The following is a 13,662-nucleotide window of genomic DNA, read 5'->3' as shown; positions in this document are numbered from 1 at the left end:
ACTTGGAGAAAGTGGCAATTCAGAGTTTTCTCTAGGAACAAATAATTCACTGGCTAATTGCCATCAATCATTCTTGATTGAGGGAAAAGGCCCTAGATCAGATGCCTGACATTTAGTTAGCTTTATAAGCCTGCAAGTAAGTTTAGGTAGCTGCTTAACAAATATGGTTGTGCCATTTTTCTTTGAAGTTTTGTGGGTTCTTTTTTTTTTTTTTTTTTCTTTTACTTTGCCACTGGTAACTGTAAGAAACTTGTTAGAACATAGGACAAAACAAAACCTTCTGCTAATACCTATACCTGTGGTTCACCTGTCTCCTGAGTGATGTACGCTCTTATCACCCACATCTGAAGGAGACAGTGTATCTAGAAAAGGACACAGTATCAACAAAGCTATTGATCAAAGGTAAGTGGAATAATTAAGTAAGCTAGATTTTTATCTCTGAGATGTAATGTACATTGACTGTTATAGTGATCTACTGAATTACATGCTGTACAGAAAAGATGGAGACAGGTTGTTCACCACCCTGCATAATATAAAAACTAAGTCAACATGTAAAGTTAAACATAAAACAGTGATTCTCGGTGAGGTAAGGACTAGATTGTGGAATTCCTCTACTAGAAACTGTGAGTGCCAACAATTTATTCATGTCACTAAGCCTACAGAACAGAAAGCCACTCAAACTGCCATATACAGTAAAATTATGTACCCTATGGAAATAACTTTGATAGATGACTACTAATCTCTCCCCCAAACTTTATTTTCTTTATCTTGTTCTTTTGTTTTCTTGGGCACTGCTTACAGGCACAGTGGAGCGGGATTCTGTGTGACATGGACTGTGGTCTGCCTCAGTATAGCTGTTTTTAGGTGCATCAAGCAATTGTGCAGTTCTTTCTGGATAGAAGACTTTCAGTTCCTGTTAAGGTGTGAGCAAGGATAAAGGAGTATGAGGGACTGAGTTGGTTTCTTTGTCATTTTAGTTTACTCAAAATAATATTAAAAGAACTTGTTTCTTAGTAGGGAGATGTAATTTGGTTACAGAGTGCTCCAAAATATGTAACTAACTATAATTGAAATAAATATAACTAAACCTACAAACACTTTATTCTGCTACTAAGATTTTCATGTTAATTAGGGCTGCAGAACTTTGGATAACTGCCTCCAGAAACACTGCATAGATCTTGATGATGACTTCAGATAAGCAATCTTTCTGATGCCAAATAGTAATGCCTTCATTACTGTACTTCAAGGACCTTAAAGATACAGGAAAAAGCTCATCACTGAAGTTTTAACATCACCCAATTTTAACAACTACTGAAAGAATAAAGTACGCACTTCACTCAGAAGGGACACAAATCTTGGTCTTCAACCAAAATACAATCAATTACACTTTATACCTAACTTCACATTAGTTTCTCCTCCAATGCCTAGGAGTAGAAACTCCTTTTCAGAAGGAAGGAAATGCAAACTTAGTCATAATCTGTACTTAATGTTGAGTCAAAGGCCCACAGACAGAACGTTTACATCTTCCATAAACGCTCAATAAATGTTATGCTTCTTTATTGCTTGGGTCAAAGGTAAATTTACGTTTAAGAATGGGGCTATTAAAAAAAAAAAGAAAAAGAAAAAAAAGTTGTATAATTTGGATAGCAGGTTACTCAAAAGCTTTGGACCTTACCTGTTGTCTTTGCGACTTTAAGCTTGGATTTTCACACTTTAAAAGGCAAGGAAAGGAGAGATACTGAGTAAGAGAACAGAGTGGCACTGCGTCAGTGGTTTTGCTTTTGTAGCTGTCGAGCCCAAAGGAGCTCCCCAAACTCCCCAAAACCAGCAGTAGGAATGGTATCAGAAATCTTACAGGTGCTGAAAAGTCAGTGGCAAGATAACAGATCTAACAATGCAAAGAAAAACCACCAAGAGAAGGATGTGTAGGACTAACTTCTAGAGGACAGAACCACTGTGGAATAAAAAAAACCCCTTTTATTAGATTTTTACAAAATAACTTGTTTTAAAAAAATCATTTTAGAGGGATAGGCAATATATAAACTTAAATGTTCATATCCACTGCCTCACAAATTAATAGCACATTCCTTACTCTCTCTAATTGTTATCAACATCCGTGTAAAAACAAACAAAAAAAAAGACATATGAAAATTCACCTATGCTTTTTTTGTCTGCTGATTTGAAATGTAAAGCAGATGGTGCAACAACAGTAGTTGCACAGAAGTTAATGTTTCCTCTTGCACTTTCTCTAACAGCAGTGTTTTCAAGCAACTTGTACCTCAAAGTTTTTCTGTTTTCAATCTTCAGAGGTATTTTACTTTCTTCTTTGTAACAACAGTGCTTTTTTTGTTTCTGTTTGCTGAACAGCCCCAGTATACCAGCACAACCAGGCAAATAATCTACAGCAGAGTAAGGGCCTGAGGAACTTTATGCTATCTGGGAAGTTGTAACTGGGAACTGCATTCTCAGACTTAGTCATCTACTAAAAATGTCAAGTTTTTATTTCATTAGTCAAATGTATTCCACCTAAAGCCAGAATCAAACTGATACAGCTAAGAGACCATAGGAAAAAAAACCTTAATGGAAGCAGAATGCTTTTATTGTAGTGTTTTGACAAGTAATTATCATGTATCATCCAAAATTGTCCTCGTAACTGAGAATTAGATTTAGTTTATCATCAGTGTGCTCAATTATATCTTAGTAAACTCAACTATGCACAGTTACCTCCCATTAAGAAATACTGTAAAATATATACAAATGTTTCAGGCAAGCGTCCTTTTTGCAGATGCAGAAGTAGCATTTCTGAACAGGTACATTTCTAAACATCACTGAGGCTGATCAGAGCTCTTGCCATAATGTTTTGTGGAAACTGTCTTATATTTTACTCTCCTTTCAATGACTCATCCTGGAAAAAAAAAAAAAAATCAAGAATACTAGATTTATATACATAAAGGCACAGGAATACTGTTAGGTTACAGTACAATAGAGTTCAATCAGTGCCTTTCATGCATTGAAGTTCACTAATATCTAAATCCCTTCCCAGTAGAATTAACTGCATGACTGTATCCTCCTTTGACAAAAAGAATAATCAGCTATTTAGTCAACTAAAAGTTACTGCAGAAACTTGAAAGAAGTGCATAATCTGCTTTTTCTTTCTGCCTAAATTGCTGGAATTTCAAGGCTATTTCTCATCAAAACAAAATAATTTCAGCTAAGAGTAAAGGTGAAGTTTCGTTTCTGCCAAGATGACAGACTAATAATTCTTCTATAGGAACAGATTTATAAAAATGATATATATTATACAGGTGCTATCCTAGGAGATAACACCACCAGCTACAGAACTGCCAATTTTAAGGACAGAAAAGGAACTGAGAAGAAAACTTTGAATTCAACAGAGAATGAATTCAGACTGTGTATAAATTTATCATTAGAGCTACATCTCTACCCAGTCCACTGCTCAAGACAAAGGCATGCAATGGACACAGCAAGTGTTATTCTCCCTATCAGTTGATTCAGAGTGGTCTCCTTCTCCCTTCAGAGTATCAGTTTGAAGATATCATTTCTGCAGCTTCAGAGTTTTCCTAGGCATCAGTTGCACTGACAAAGTATTTGCACTTTTACATCTGTCTGCAGCTGAATGTCCTGCAGTCTGAAGAAGGCAGACTATTGCCATCAAGTTAATCAACTCCCAAAGCTTTGAGCTGTCGTTCAATCTCCTCATCTGATATGGTAGCAGCTTTTGATGTTGATGCAGATGGTAAACCTCTGGCAGCAGATGGAGCTTTGGCCATCTAGGAAGAGACAGAAACTTTCTTTAATCAAATGAATACCGTTTATGAGAAACTGACTACTAGAACAGGACTTTAAAATAAAGGATGTTAGAAAAAAATACTCGGGGTGGGGGTGGTGAAAATCAATGAAAGGGAAGAAATACGTGAAATAATTCATAATACCCATACCTTTCCAGAGATTTCAATTCCTATCTCATCAAGCACTTGGTTAACAATATCCTGGCTCTCCTCCTCTTCATCAGAAGCATCAAAAATATCATCTAAAGTATCATTAACTTAGAGGAAAAAAAACAAAACATTACATTATGCAAAGAGACTACAAAAATCTACTGCTGTTTTTCTACCCTCCCAAAATACCACTAAATAAGATACCAGGAAAAAGCAACAGTATATTAGAGATGGTATTCTTACTTCTGCCTTGCAAAGCCTGCAACTGTGGGGAGGTATAACATGATACAATATGACCGCTTTTGTAAAAACGTTTGGTTTCAGTGAAATAGCTCAGTTGTTCTATTACCACTCCACTATGTTTTAAAATATTTTCTTTTCAAAAACACCATCTACAGTTCCCTAAAAATCCCTTCCCTCTTCCAAATAAGTTGCAGAATTGTTACCTAATTTCTGAATTGCAACAATACAATTTTGGGCAAGTGAAGTGTTGATATCCTGCTCAACAATATTCTTTTGAGTTCATTCTATGGTATTAGGGCCAAAACAGCGACAAGGATTAGTATGGCAAGGAAAATGTGCTAGCAACACTGGGAAGTTCTGTAATCTAGGTGGTAAAGGACAAAAACTACCAGAAACAAAAAACTTCCTTTATCTATCACCCTCCAAAAGGAAGTTTGTGGCTTAAAAATCAGTAAGGAGATAAATAAATCCCATATCAGCATGTACATAAAGCTGAGATGATCAATAATTTCTCAGTTAAACTTGAATTGCTAACAGTCCAAAACAAAAACCATATACAGAATGATCAACTACAGGAAAAGCAGTTTTTCCATGACCTCCTATTAGGTTATGCCAATAAAGCCTTGTAGTGGTCTCAAACCCTTTCCCCTTCCCATATGTTCCTATTGGAAGTATGATGAGTGTTTCACGTGAAGAAGGAATGGATTAACGTGCTACTAAAGCAGTGCTACCAAAAAGCCTAAGGCAGCCTCTCTGCTCAGACGTTTATAGTTTTGTTTGGTTTTCACTTGCTATCACTTTCTTTGTTTGGAGAAATAAAACCTCAAACATCTGTATTTCTATACTGGTTTAAACCTTGCAGGGAACTATGGGATGCAGCTAGCTATTTTCCCTAAGTGCAGAACTTACTCATTTCTTCAGTCATTTCCATCTTCATATTTTCCTTCTGGAAATTCTGCATAGTTTGTAGTGTCTTTTGTGGATCCATTTTCTTATTAACTGCTTGCATTGTCTAATAATATGGGGGGAAAAGTCACTATTATCATACAGTTAGACAGTAATAAAGGCCAATATATGCATTAAGAAGGAATAAAACTTCTCTAATAAAATAAACAATTTAGTCAAAATTTCATGTTTTTTGGTTCTTTCACATGCCAGGAACACTGCAGACACATAGATCAATAGTACAGTCTGCACCTAGCAAGAAATACTGCTTTCTACTAAACTAATAGATAAACTCTTTTAAATGTATATGCCTTTCTTGCACCTTTATACTTGGAAAAATCTGCCTGATCTTAATGAAAAGAAGGGGAAAACATTTCCCTACTTGCAGGCTATACATTTTAGAGGTAAATGGCTGTAGGTTTTTTATTTGGTTGAAGAACACTTATTTCAACCACCACTAGGGGACAGACACTAAATTGCAATCATTTCCTTATGATACAATTTCATGGAAAAATGATTCTTTTTTTTGTGAAAAGCAAATAAGTGCTCACGTTAGCTTACAGTGAACTCTTGTATTGAGTACAGATCAACTGTTTTACTAGAAGTACACAGCTGTCTTTGCTTATAAAAAGCATGCTTCTACATCTCTCATGGGATGTCTAAACCCAAATATAGGTGTGAGCAATATAAATGAAAGAGTATATCCAAGAAGGTAACAGTTGGCTTGATAGCATCCCTTAAATTAGCCAGTACATCCACTACTACTTCATAGAAGCACTACTTCTTTACTTCTGATTTTGCTTGAAGTGACTATAGAATGTCTCAAGCTGGAAGGGATCTGTAAGGATCATCAAGTTCAACCTCTGACTCCACACAGGATCACCCAAAATCAGACCATATGACTGAGAACGTTGTCCAGATGCTTCTTGGACTCTGGCAAACTCGGTGCCATAACCACCACCCTGGGAAGCCTGTTCCACTGCCTGACCACCATCTCAATTATGATAAAACAGTATGCTTCAAACACTACCTGAATTTCAAAGGTTGTGTCCCTATTCTTATTATTTTAATTGAAGAACTTGTTCTGGACTTGTAGGGTGTTAGTTCTTTAGAATTCTTCTACTCATAGATGAATATAAAAAAATATTTGTACTATATTGATTTATGTATCTTTAGCAAGTAGAGGTCAGACCCATGATTAAAAAAACAGGTGACTACTCACTGGACTTTATCCAAAATTGGTGCCACACAAGGCTAAAAACCATTTTGATGATATTTTGGAAGTTTCACATTCATGTATTTGTTGTGCCTCTTAAGGCAACTGATTGCATATATTTTTCTACTAATGTAATAATTAATTAAAAAAAAAAAAAGATCAATTTGTTCCCATGCAAGACTCTTAGGGAATATATTCAGTAAACTGTTTGACCTGATTGGTCGTGTAGTCAGACACGCCACCTCTTTGTGGGTTAATCCTGAAAAATAAAGTTTGCTGCAGAGCTACAACTTCATCACTGGATGGGTTTGTTTCTGCCACATACTCCTCTAAATATTTTTTTCACAGCAATAATTACTTTCTGCATTAAGCTGCAAGGCACATAACTGGATTTATCTCAGACTGTGACAGAAGTACTATTTATCTGTAATTACTTGTGCATCTTCTATTCTCTATATCTCAAGTTGAACAATCCTGCTGCCAAAAGCAAGTTCCTTATTTATCAATTCAAGGAAATGGGAAACAGTTCATAAGACTGTGATAACTGAGATTTTTCAGAGTCTTTTATGACCTAAGATTTGTGAGAAAACTTAATGCAATACTGGTTCCTTAGAGCACAGAGACTGAAGATGACAGGGAACCCCAGATTAAATTTCCTCAGAAATGTATCATCTCAAGTAATAACCTACCTTACACAAGCTATAAAGCTCCTGTTACACACTGCCTTAATTTCCAGATGAAGCATTCCCCACTTTTTCCCCAGTAAAAACTGCTTGTGACATGACATACAAGCAAGAAATTGTAATTGCATGGTTGCCTGTCATTTTTTTGGTGGTGGTGTATTTTTGTCCACTGGAAGAGCCATTCCACTGGTCTTAAAGGTGAATTTTATCATGCAAACATTTGACAGATGTCTGAACCAAGAAGGTACTCCCAGTTAGGCTCTAACTGGCAGGACTAATTGGACAAAGAATTCATAATACAAATCAAATTATATTCCCCTACTGTATCCTCAACACTGTTGATGGTAGTAAGCACTACACTTGATTCCATTAGTTACGGCATGCAAAATGTCTCCACGTTTACATTAAAATGCAGCATATGCTTGTAACACCTTACTTTTGCTGTAGTTGACATAGCTCCAGCCATCTTCATCTGAGAGTTCATGACTTTTGTTTGAGTTGACATAGAAGTGACTTTAGAACTAACAGCATACGTTCGATTTTTCTGTTTCCGCAGTTGTACAAGCTGTTTGGCCAGAACTTTGCAGGCTTCCTTATTACCAGTCTTAGCCATTTTCTTTATCTCCAATTCCTATTAAACAAACAAACAAACAACGAAAGCAAACATTCAAATAATATAATAAAGTCCCAAGTTCAGGAATTTTTAGTGTTAACTATTTCCTATTGCTTTTTTTTTTTTTTTCTCTCCAGGATTTTAAGTTATACCAACAGTTAGCTGATTTTTTACTGAGGTTATTCAAGGTTATTTCATAGAACAAATACAAAGCTGTCCTGCTTTGTATTTAAAATCCAAACTGAATCATGTAGTACAGTGGCACAGTTTCCCAAAAGGTTTCACTTCAACTTTTATATAATGTCACATTAATTTCTATGTGAATATTCAATTCTGTGTCTGGGTATGGAGTAACATTTAAAAAAAAAATAAAAAAAAGTGAAGAAATAATTATGTCCAGCCAATTATTAGTGCCATGACTCTAATCTTTTTTGATTTCTTGCATTTACTAGCACTCCTGCTGCACTGCCCATGGAAGAAACAGTGAGGCCATAGGCTCTGCTAGTTCTTCAGCTCAGAGATAATCTCATAAATTTTGGGGGAATAAGTAAATAAAGATAGGAAACAAAGGCTCTATTTGCCCACATCACTTACCTGAACTTATCACATAATAAAGCACTATGGTTTATCTACAGCAACATGCACTTAACGTAGACACTACTAGCTAACAAGAAACAAACTTATTTATCAGCTCAGGGAAACTGCAGGTACAGAAGTACCAGGGAAAAGTTTGGCACAAATAATTCTGTTAGCAGGGATTTTTTCAAATTATGCCTTTTGATTTGTAGCTCACAAAGACCACAAAAACAAAATTCCACAGTTGGCCCAGAATTTTGTTTTTTTCCATGCCTCAAATATTGCAAATGACTGAAGAGATTAGTTTAGACTGAATTCTTTAATAGCAAACATCTGCAAATAAAGATTCTCTCAGTGAGAGTACTAAGTAGCATTTATTACTTGACTTTTTTGAAAGATAAACCAAAATCAATCACTGCTACAGCACTACAAATAATCCAGATAACAAACCAAATAAAATATTTATTATTTTATTCTTAACTTAGCAGAATTTGGATAGCAAGCTGCAATACAGTATTGGCTTTTTTTTCAGTAGCTTGGGGCTAGTTTATCCAACTCAGTTAGGTTCTTCTGAAAAAAATAAAATGAATATAGTCATATTGGGTTCCTGAACTGAAATAGAAGTGTCTGCATAGTATCAGGGATTCTCTTTCAGAGGAAAGAACATAATAAAATGTTCTGAGATTGACTGATAGATAAATAGGATCTGACTCTTACAAAGCAGTGTTTGATCTCCATTAATTGTCTTAACTGAAGAGCATATTTTAACTTCTTTTGAAGACATAATTTCATTTTTATCCCCCCAAACATCAAAAAAATTTCTGATAGAATTTAATGTCACAAATAATCATGAAAATTAAGGTATTTTTAGAATTAGAATATTTCCTACTGAAAAAGCCTTATCAGTGAGTAATCTATTACAAACTACCTGTTGTAAAGCTTCAAGAAACTGTGTGACCTCATTTTAGCTCTCAAGGCCTGCTGTCATGAAACACCACCTCAGCAGCTACTGAAACACTGCCTGGATTTACATAGCTTTTCCCAGTCAGACCATGTCTTCATGCATCAAACCACACCACCTGTCACATCCATTTATCTAATTATGCTGTCACACAGCTGCAGCATCCATTCATTGAATACATGATAGCTCCCACACATGAAGTTTTAAAGAAGTTTTAATTTAGGCAAATATTTTTAACATTATTGGCTACTTTTATGAAACTTCTAGCTGAACAAGAAGAATAATGCTATAGGGATATTCATAATACCTACAGTAAGAAAAACTGTCAGCATAAACATCATTTAGTCTTTCCATTACTATACCATTGATTGAAAGCCTAGTATGAAAAAATATCATGTTCTGAAGGATAGAGAATGCTAAAAATGGAGAGAAAAAATGTGGATGTAGTGATTAAATCCAAATGCATTGTTTCTTTCTCTAGCTATGTTAAAGACTGAGCATCAGAATCACTTTTAAATTGTTTTCCAACAAAATTTTAATAACTGAAAAGTCAAAAAGGAGGAGCCAATTTTTTCAGCGTTCAACTGTGATCCATTGAGCACTATCTTTAGCACTTTGCAAGTTGTTACGTTAGGCAGCTGTTTGTTTTTAAAACAAAATTCTCTGCTCTACTTACCAGCTGTTTTTCCTGTTTTTCAAGTGCTGCTCTATCTCTGGTTATAGTCCTCTGTGTACCTCTTAGCTCTCGGTTTTGCTCCTTTATTATATCTGGAAAAAAAAATATTTACAGCTAGGAAAACTTTTCAGTAGTATATAAACATCTCGTCTGCCAAGCACTCTGCACACATGTTGTATTTTGGACAGCTTTTTGTTTAAAACAAAGTCAGCTACCAGAACTATCAGCAACTCAAATACATGAAAATACAGGCAACATACAATTTGATGTACGCAGTGTAACTATAGCATAGCTTCAACAGCACAGGCCATATAACTTAGCATAACCTCTGCATCACAGCAAGATCCTTAACCACCCAGTAAAGATTAGATACAGACACTTTTCTGCAAGTTTCAGCTGTAACTCAAGATTAACATATTCAATATGAATTCAGATTTTGTCAACAAGTCAGACCTAACTGCAACAGAGAGGTCAGGTGAAGCAACCTAATACAGATGATTCCAGAGAAGTTATGGTGTTCTCAGGACCACTAAAGCAGTGAAGATGCTTTTAAATGGAAGTCCAGGATCTGTCTTCTGACCTTATTATGGCTCAACAAAGATGATTATTTTCCTCCATAAATATAACACATCTCTACAACTCAACTTTAAGGCAGACCAAGAAGCAAGAATTCTTACACTTTTCCCAAAAGTTAATAACTGGCTAAGAGTATTTCAGTACAAAAGTGGAGGACTTTATAGCATAACGCTTTCTGGTGTACTACAACTGATGTAGTAAGCAGATGCTTGAACACTATCACAAGAAATGTAACATCCTCCACAGATGTTTCTTCCATTCTGCTTACTAATTGGTAATATCCACTTAGTAAAAGCAAGAATTTCTTACAATATGGGCATCAGTCATGCCAGCTGCAGTTAACTTTTGTTAGAATTTACAGCAGGTGCATAGGTGTGATTCACCTGGGCGAAGGCAAGAGGCCTGCATCTGACTCAGACTCCTCTGACCTTTATAAAGGAAATAAGCTGGTGCTTTCAGGAGGAGATTCATCTATTTCTAATGCATATATCTACTACTAGATAAATTTTCCATGGAAATTTAACAGGAGCACACTATCACTTAAATTTTGCGTCTAATCCACAGAAGGACTGCCACAATGGGGTTCTGCTACAGTACTGAAAAAGGCTTAGGCATGAGAAAAATCAGTGCAAATGGATAGTTATGAACAGAAATAAAGCCATAAAGGATGTAAAAGATTAATTGCTGATACACAGCCACTCTTAATTATTTTTATTTTTTTTTTAAGGCTGGCATCAGTTTTTCTAGGTACAAAGAAGCACTCAGATTCTGTTTTCTCCCATTAAGAAATACTGTAAAACATCCAGGGCTGAAAATAATTCAACCTTGAATAGGTTCTAACTAAAAAAAAAAACAAAAAACAAAAACATCAGCAGCAGGTACATACACATTGCCCACTCCCACCAAATGTTTTCAACCAAATAAACATATATTGCAAACAAACTCTGTGAAAACAGATTCCCTTCTGCAGTGCTACCACTACTCCCAGAACTACATAAAGATCATCCTCAGGAAACGGAGTTTTCAATGGACATTAACGAAGAGCTGAAAGATGATACAGAACATAACACTACATTCTACACATGAGCAAAGCAGCAGTGAGAATTATTGTGAATACAATGCTACAGGCAAGTAATTTGAAAGGCAGACAAATGGATATTACTTGGACAGCTGCATGCGTGAAAATGAAAGAAAAGGTTTAACAGCTACATACAAGACTACCTGCTCTAACTACAGCATCTTAAATTCCTTTAGAAAAGAAAACTTGAGAAATAGGAACTTCAGGACAATAAGAAATAAAACTGTCATGAGACCATATGGGCTAGCACAATGCTTGTTTTCTTCCTCTCTGATCTCACAGCATAGCTTAAACTAAAGACAGCAACACATTGAAAACAATGCTTGCTTGCAATTACAAGCTCTTCCATTTGTTTTTGCAAGCGAGGGACAAGAACTTGTATCGGCTACACAGCAAAATGAGAAGCAAGTTCCTAGCTTTGTTCCTTTTGCTGATGGCCATCCTAGGAAGCACCTGCACTCACACACCTGTGTGGGCAAGAGGGCACACCTCTGTTCCTGCAAACCGGCTGGACCAGAGATGGCTGGCAAGGCCTGACCTGGTGCCGTCATGGGAATGTAGCGTCATCTCCTCCTTCCTCCCCACAGACTGTGCACCAGAAATGGGAAGGAACGAGAGCAGATACGTATTCTTCCTGTGTGAAGTACAATTGGCTGGCACACAGCGTCACTTTTGGCACGCAGCTTTCAAATGAAGACCCAAATGATCCGGCAAGGAACATCACAGAATCACAGGGGTTGAGAGGAACCTCTGGGGATCAAGTCCAGCTCCTTGCTAAAGCATCCGCCAAACCATGCAGCCAGCCTGGGGGCTTGTGCCCACACCTGGCATGCCCCTGCCCCGGGTGTTGGCTACACGAGGCAACGCTTTTTGCGAGAGCTGACAGCTGCACGCAGGACTTCCTTGTGAGGTAAGCAATCTTTTCTGGCTTTACTCTCGAGAAGGTCACTGCTGCGTCTGTTTGAACACTGTGCCCACAGACTGGCTGTGGAAATGACGAGACCAACTTGTCGGAAGGCCCGCACAGCACAAGTGCATCAGGGAGCTCAGCGACCGCAGCCTTCTGCTGGGGAGCACAGCGATGCTCAGCCGCCCACCCCGACACCACGGACAACCCTCGTTCCCCGGACCGGCACGACTCGTCTCTCTGTTTATTCCGGCTCCACCAACTCCCCACAGCTCGTTTTGTTCCCTCGCTGACAACGAACGGCGTTTGTTCTCTTTTTCTCCGGCACCCACAGGAAGGGGATCGCCGGGGTCCGGCTTCTACCGCCACCCGTAGCCCAGCCGCCCCGTGGGGGGCACGGCGTCTTTCGCCTCCGCCCCCAGGTGCCTCCCGATGAGTCCCCCCGAGTTTCCGGGACGCCGGGCCCGGGCCTCCCCGAGGGCACCGCCACCGCCCTCCCCTGGGCGCCGTCAGCTGCGCTCACCGTCCACAGTCTTCTTCTTAAAAAGCGAAGCCATGCTGGCGCCCTGTCCTGAGCCCGCCGGAGACCCCTGAGCCTCAGCGGGCTCCTTCCTCCTCCTCAGGTGACCAGGAAGCGGCCCGACAGCTCACAGCGCCCGGCTCCTCCTCCCCAAGGCAAGGGGCGGGCCAGGGCCGGGCTGCGGCGCTTCTCCGCCTCCCTCGTCTGCGGCGGCGGCGGCGGCGGCCTTCTGCTGCCCGAGCTGTCGGTGTTCACGATGTGCGGGAAGCACGCATCTGCTGCCTATTCGTAGCTACCGTGGGGCACAAGAGAGAAGAGTGTAAAAAGTAATAATGTTTCTGGCTTTCAGAGTCTAATTACAATCCTCAATTTTTAATAAGGTAGTCACAGCGTAGCTGTTCCTAACTGATGTCTACACCAACTAATAAGAAAATAAAATCATAGCTGAAGAACGTACATGAATATTTAATACTGGTTTAAAGTCTTTTTTTTTTTTTTTTTTTTTTAGTGTGTTTTGTAAGGAAAAGCAAACAATTGTAATGTAGAAGTGTATTTTGACATCTGGACATAATGCCTTCCCAGGTTGTCTTTGTGCTTATGGTCCCTGATCAGCCCTGCTTTTATAACCTCGCATGGAAAAACAATCTCTTGGAATAGCATAGCAACAGTGAAAAGATTTATGTGGATTTTACGACAGTGATACTTAAAA

The 13,662-nt window shown here is 38.2% G+C and overlaps 1 protein-coding gene across 2 annotated transcripts; it reads right to left on the bottom strand.

Annotated features, from left to right (window-relative positions):
- Positions 1-2,577: 2,577 nt before the first annotated feature.
- Positions 2,578-13,108, bottom strand: CHMP2B (charged multivesicular body protein 2B). 2 transcript variants are annotated; one of them, XM_042868439.1, is made up of 6 exons: positions 12,957-13,108; positions 9,873-9,964; positions 7,483-7,677; positions 5,112-5,214; positions 3,960-4,066; positions 2,578-3,791 (listed from the first exon to the last, which is right to left on the bottom strand). In XM_042868439.1, the coding sequence occupies exons 1-6, from the start codon at positions 12,988-12,990 to the stop codon at positions 3,678-3,680; spliced, it is 645 nt and encodes a 214-aa protein (XP_042724373.1). In that variant the 5' UTR covers positions 12,991-13,108; the 3' UTR covers positions 2,578-3,677. The 2 variants fall into 2 exon arrangements, with proteins under 2 accessions (XP_042724373.1, XP_042724372.1); XM_042868438.1 differs by lacking the exon at positions 12,957-13,108 and adding an exon at positions 11,994-12,108.
- Between the last annotated feature and the right edge of the window lie 554 nt (positions 13,109-13,662).

This window comes from Lagopus leucura, unplaced genomic scaffold (assembly GCF_019238085.1).
Source record: "Lagopus leucura isolate 7727_CA_CO unplaced genomic scaffold, USGS_WTPT01 Super-Scaffold_100001, whole genome shotgun sequence".
In the NCBI taxonomy this organism is placed as follows: Eukaryota; Metazoa; Chordata; class Aves; order Galliformes; family Phasianidae; genus Lagopus; species Lagopus leucura.
Note: the sequence above shows the minus strand (reverse complement) of the source record. Positions and strands in the feature narration are given on the sequence as shown.

Bases quoted from the DNA above. Each gene is read 5' to 3' on its own strand.
- CHMP2B (XM_042868438.1), bottom strand. From the start codon at position 12,093: ATGACGCTACATTCCCATGACGGCACCAGGTCAGGCCTTGCCAGCCAT. The intron at 5,215-7,482 runs GTAAGGTGTTAC...CCATATTATTAG, and splicing joins CTATGTCAACTACAGCAAAA to ACAATGCAAGCAGTTAATAA. The intron at 3,792-3,959 runs GTATGGGTATTA...GTCTCTTCCTAG, and splicing joins GAATTGAAATCTCTGGAAAG to ATGGCCAAAGCTCCATCTGC.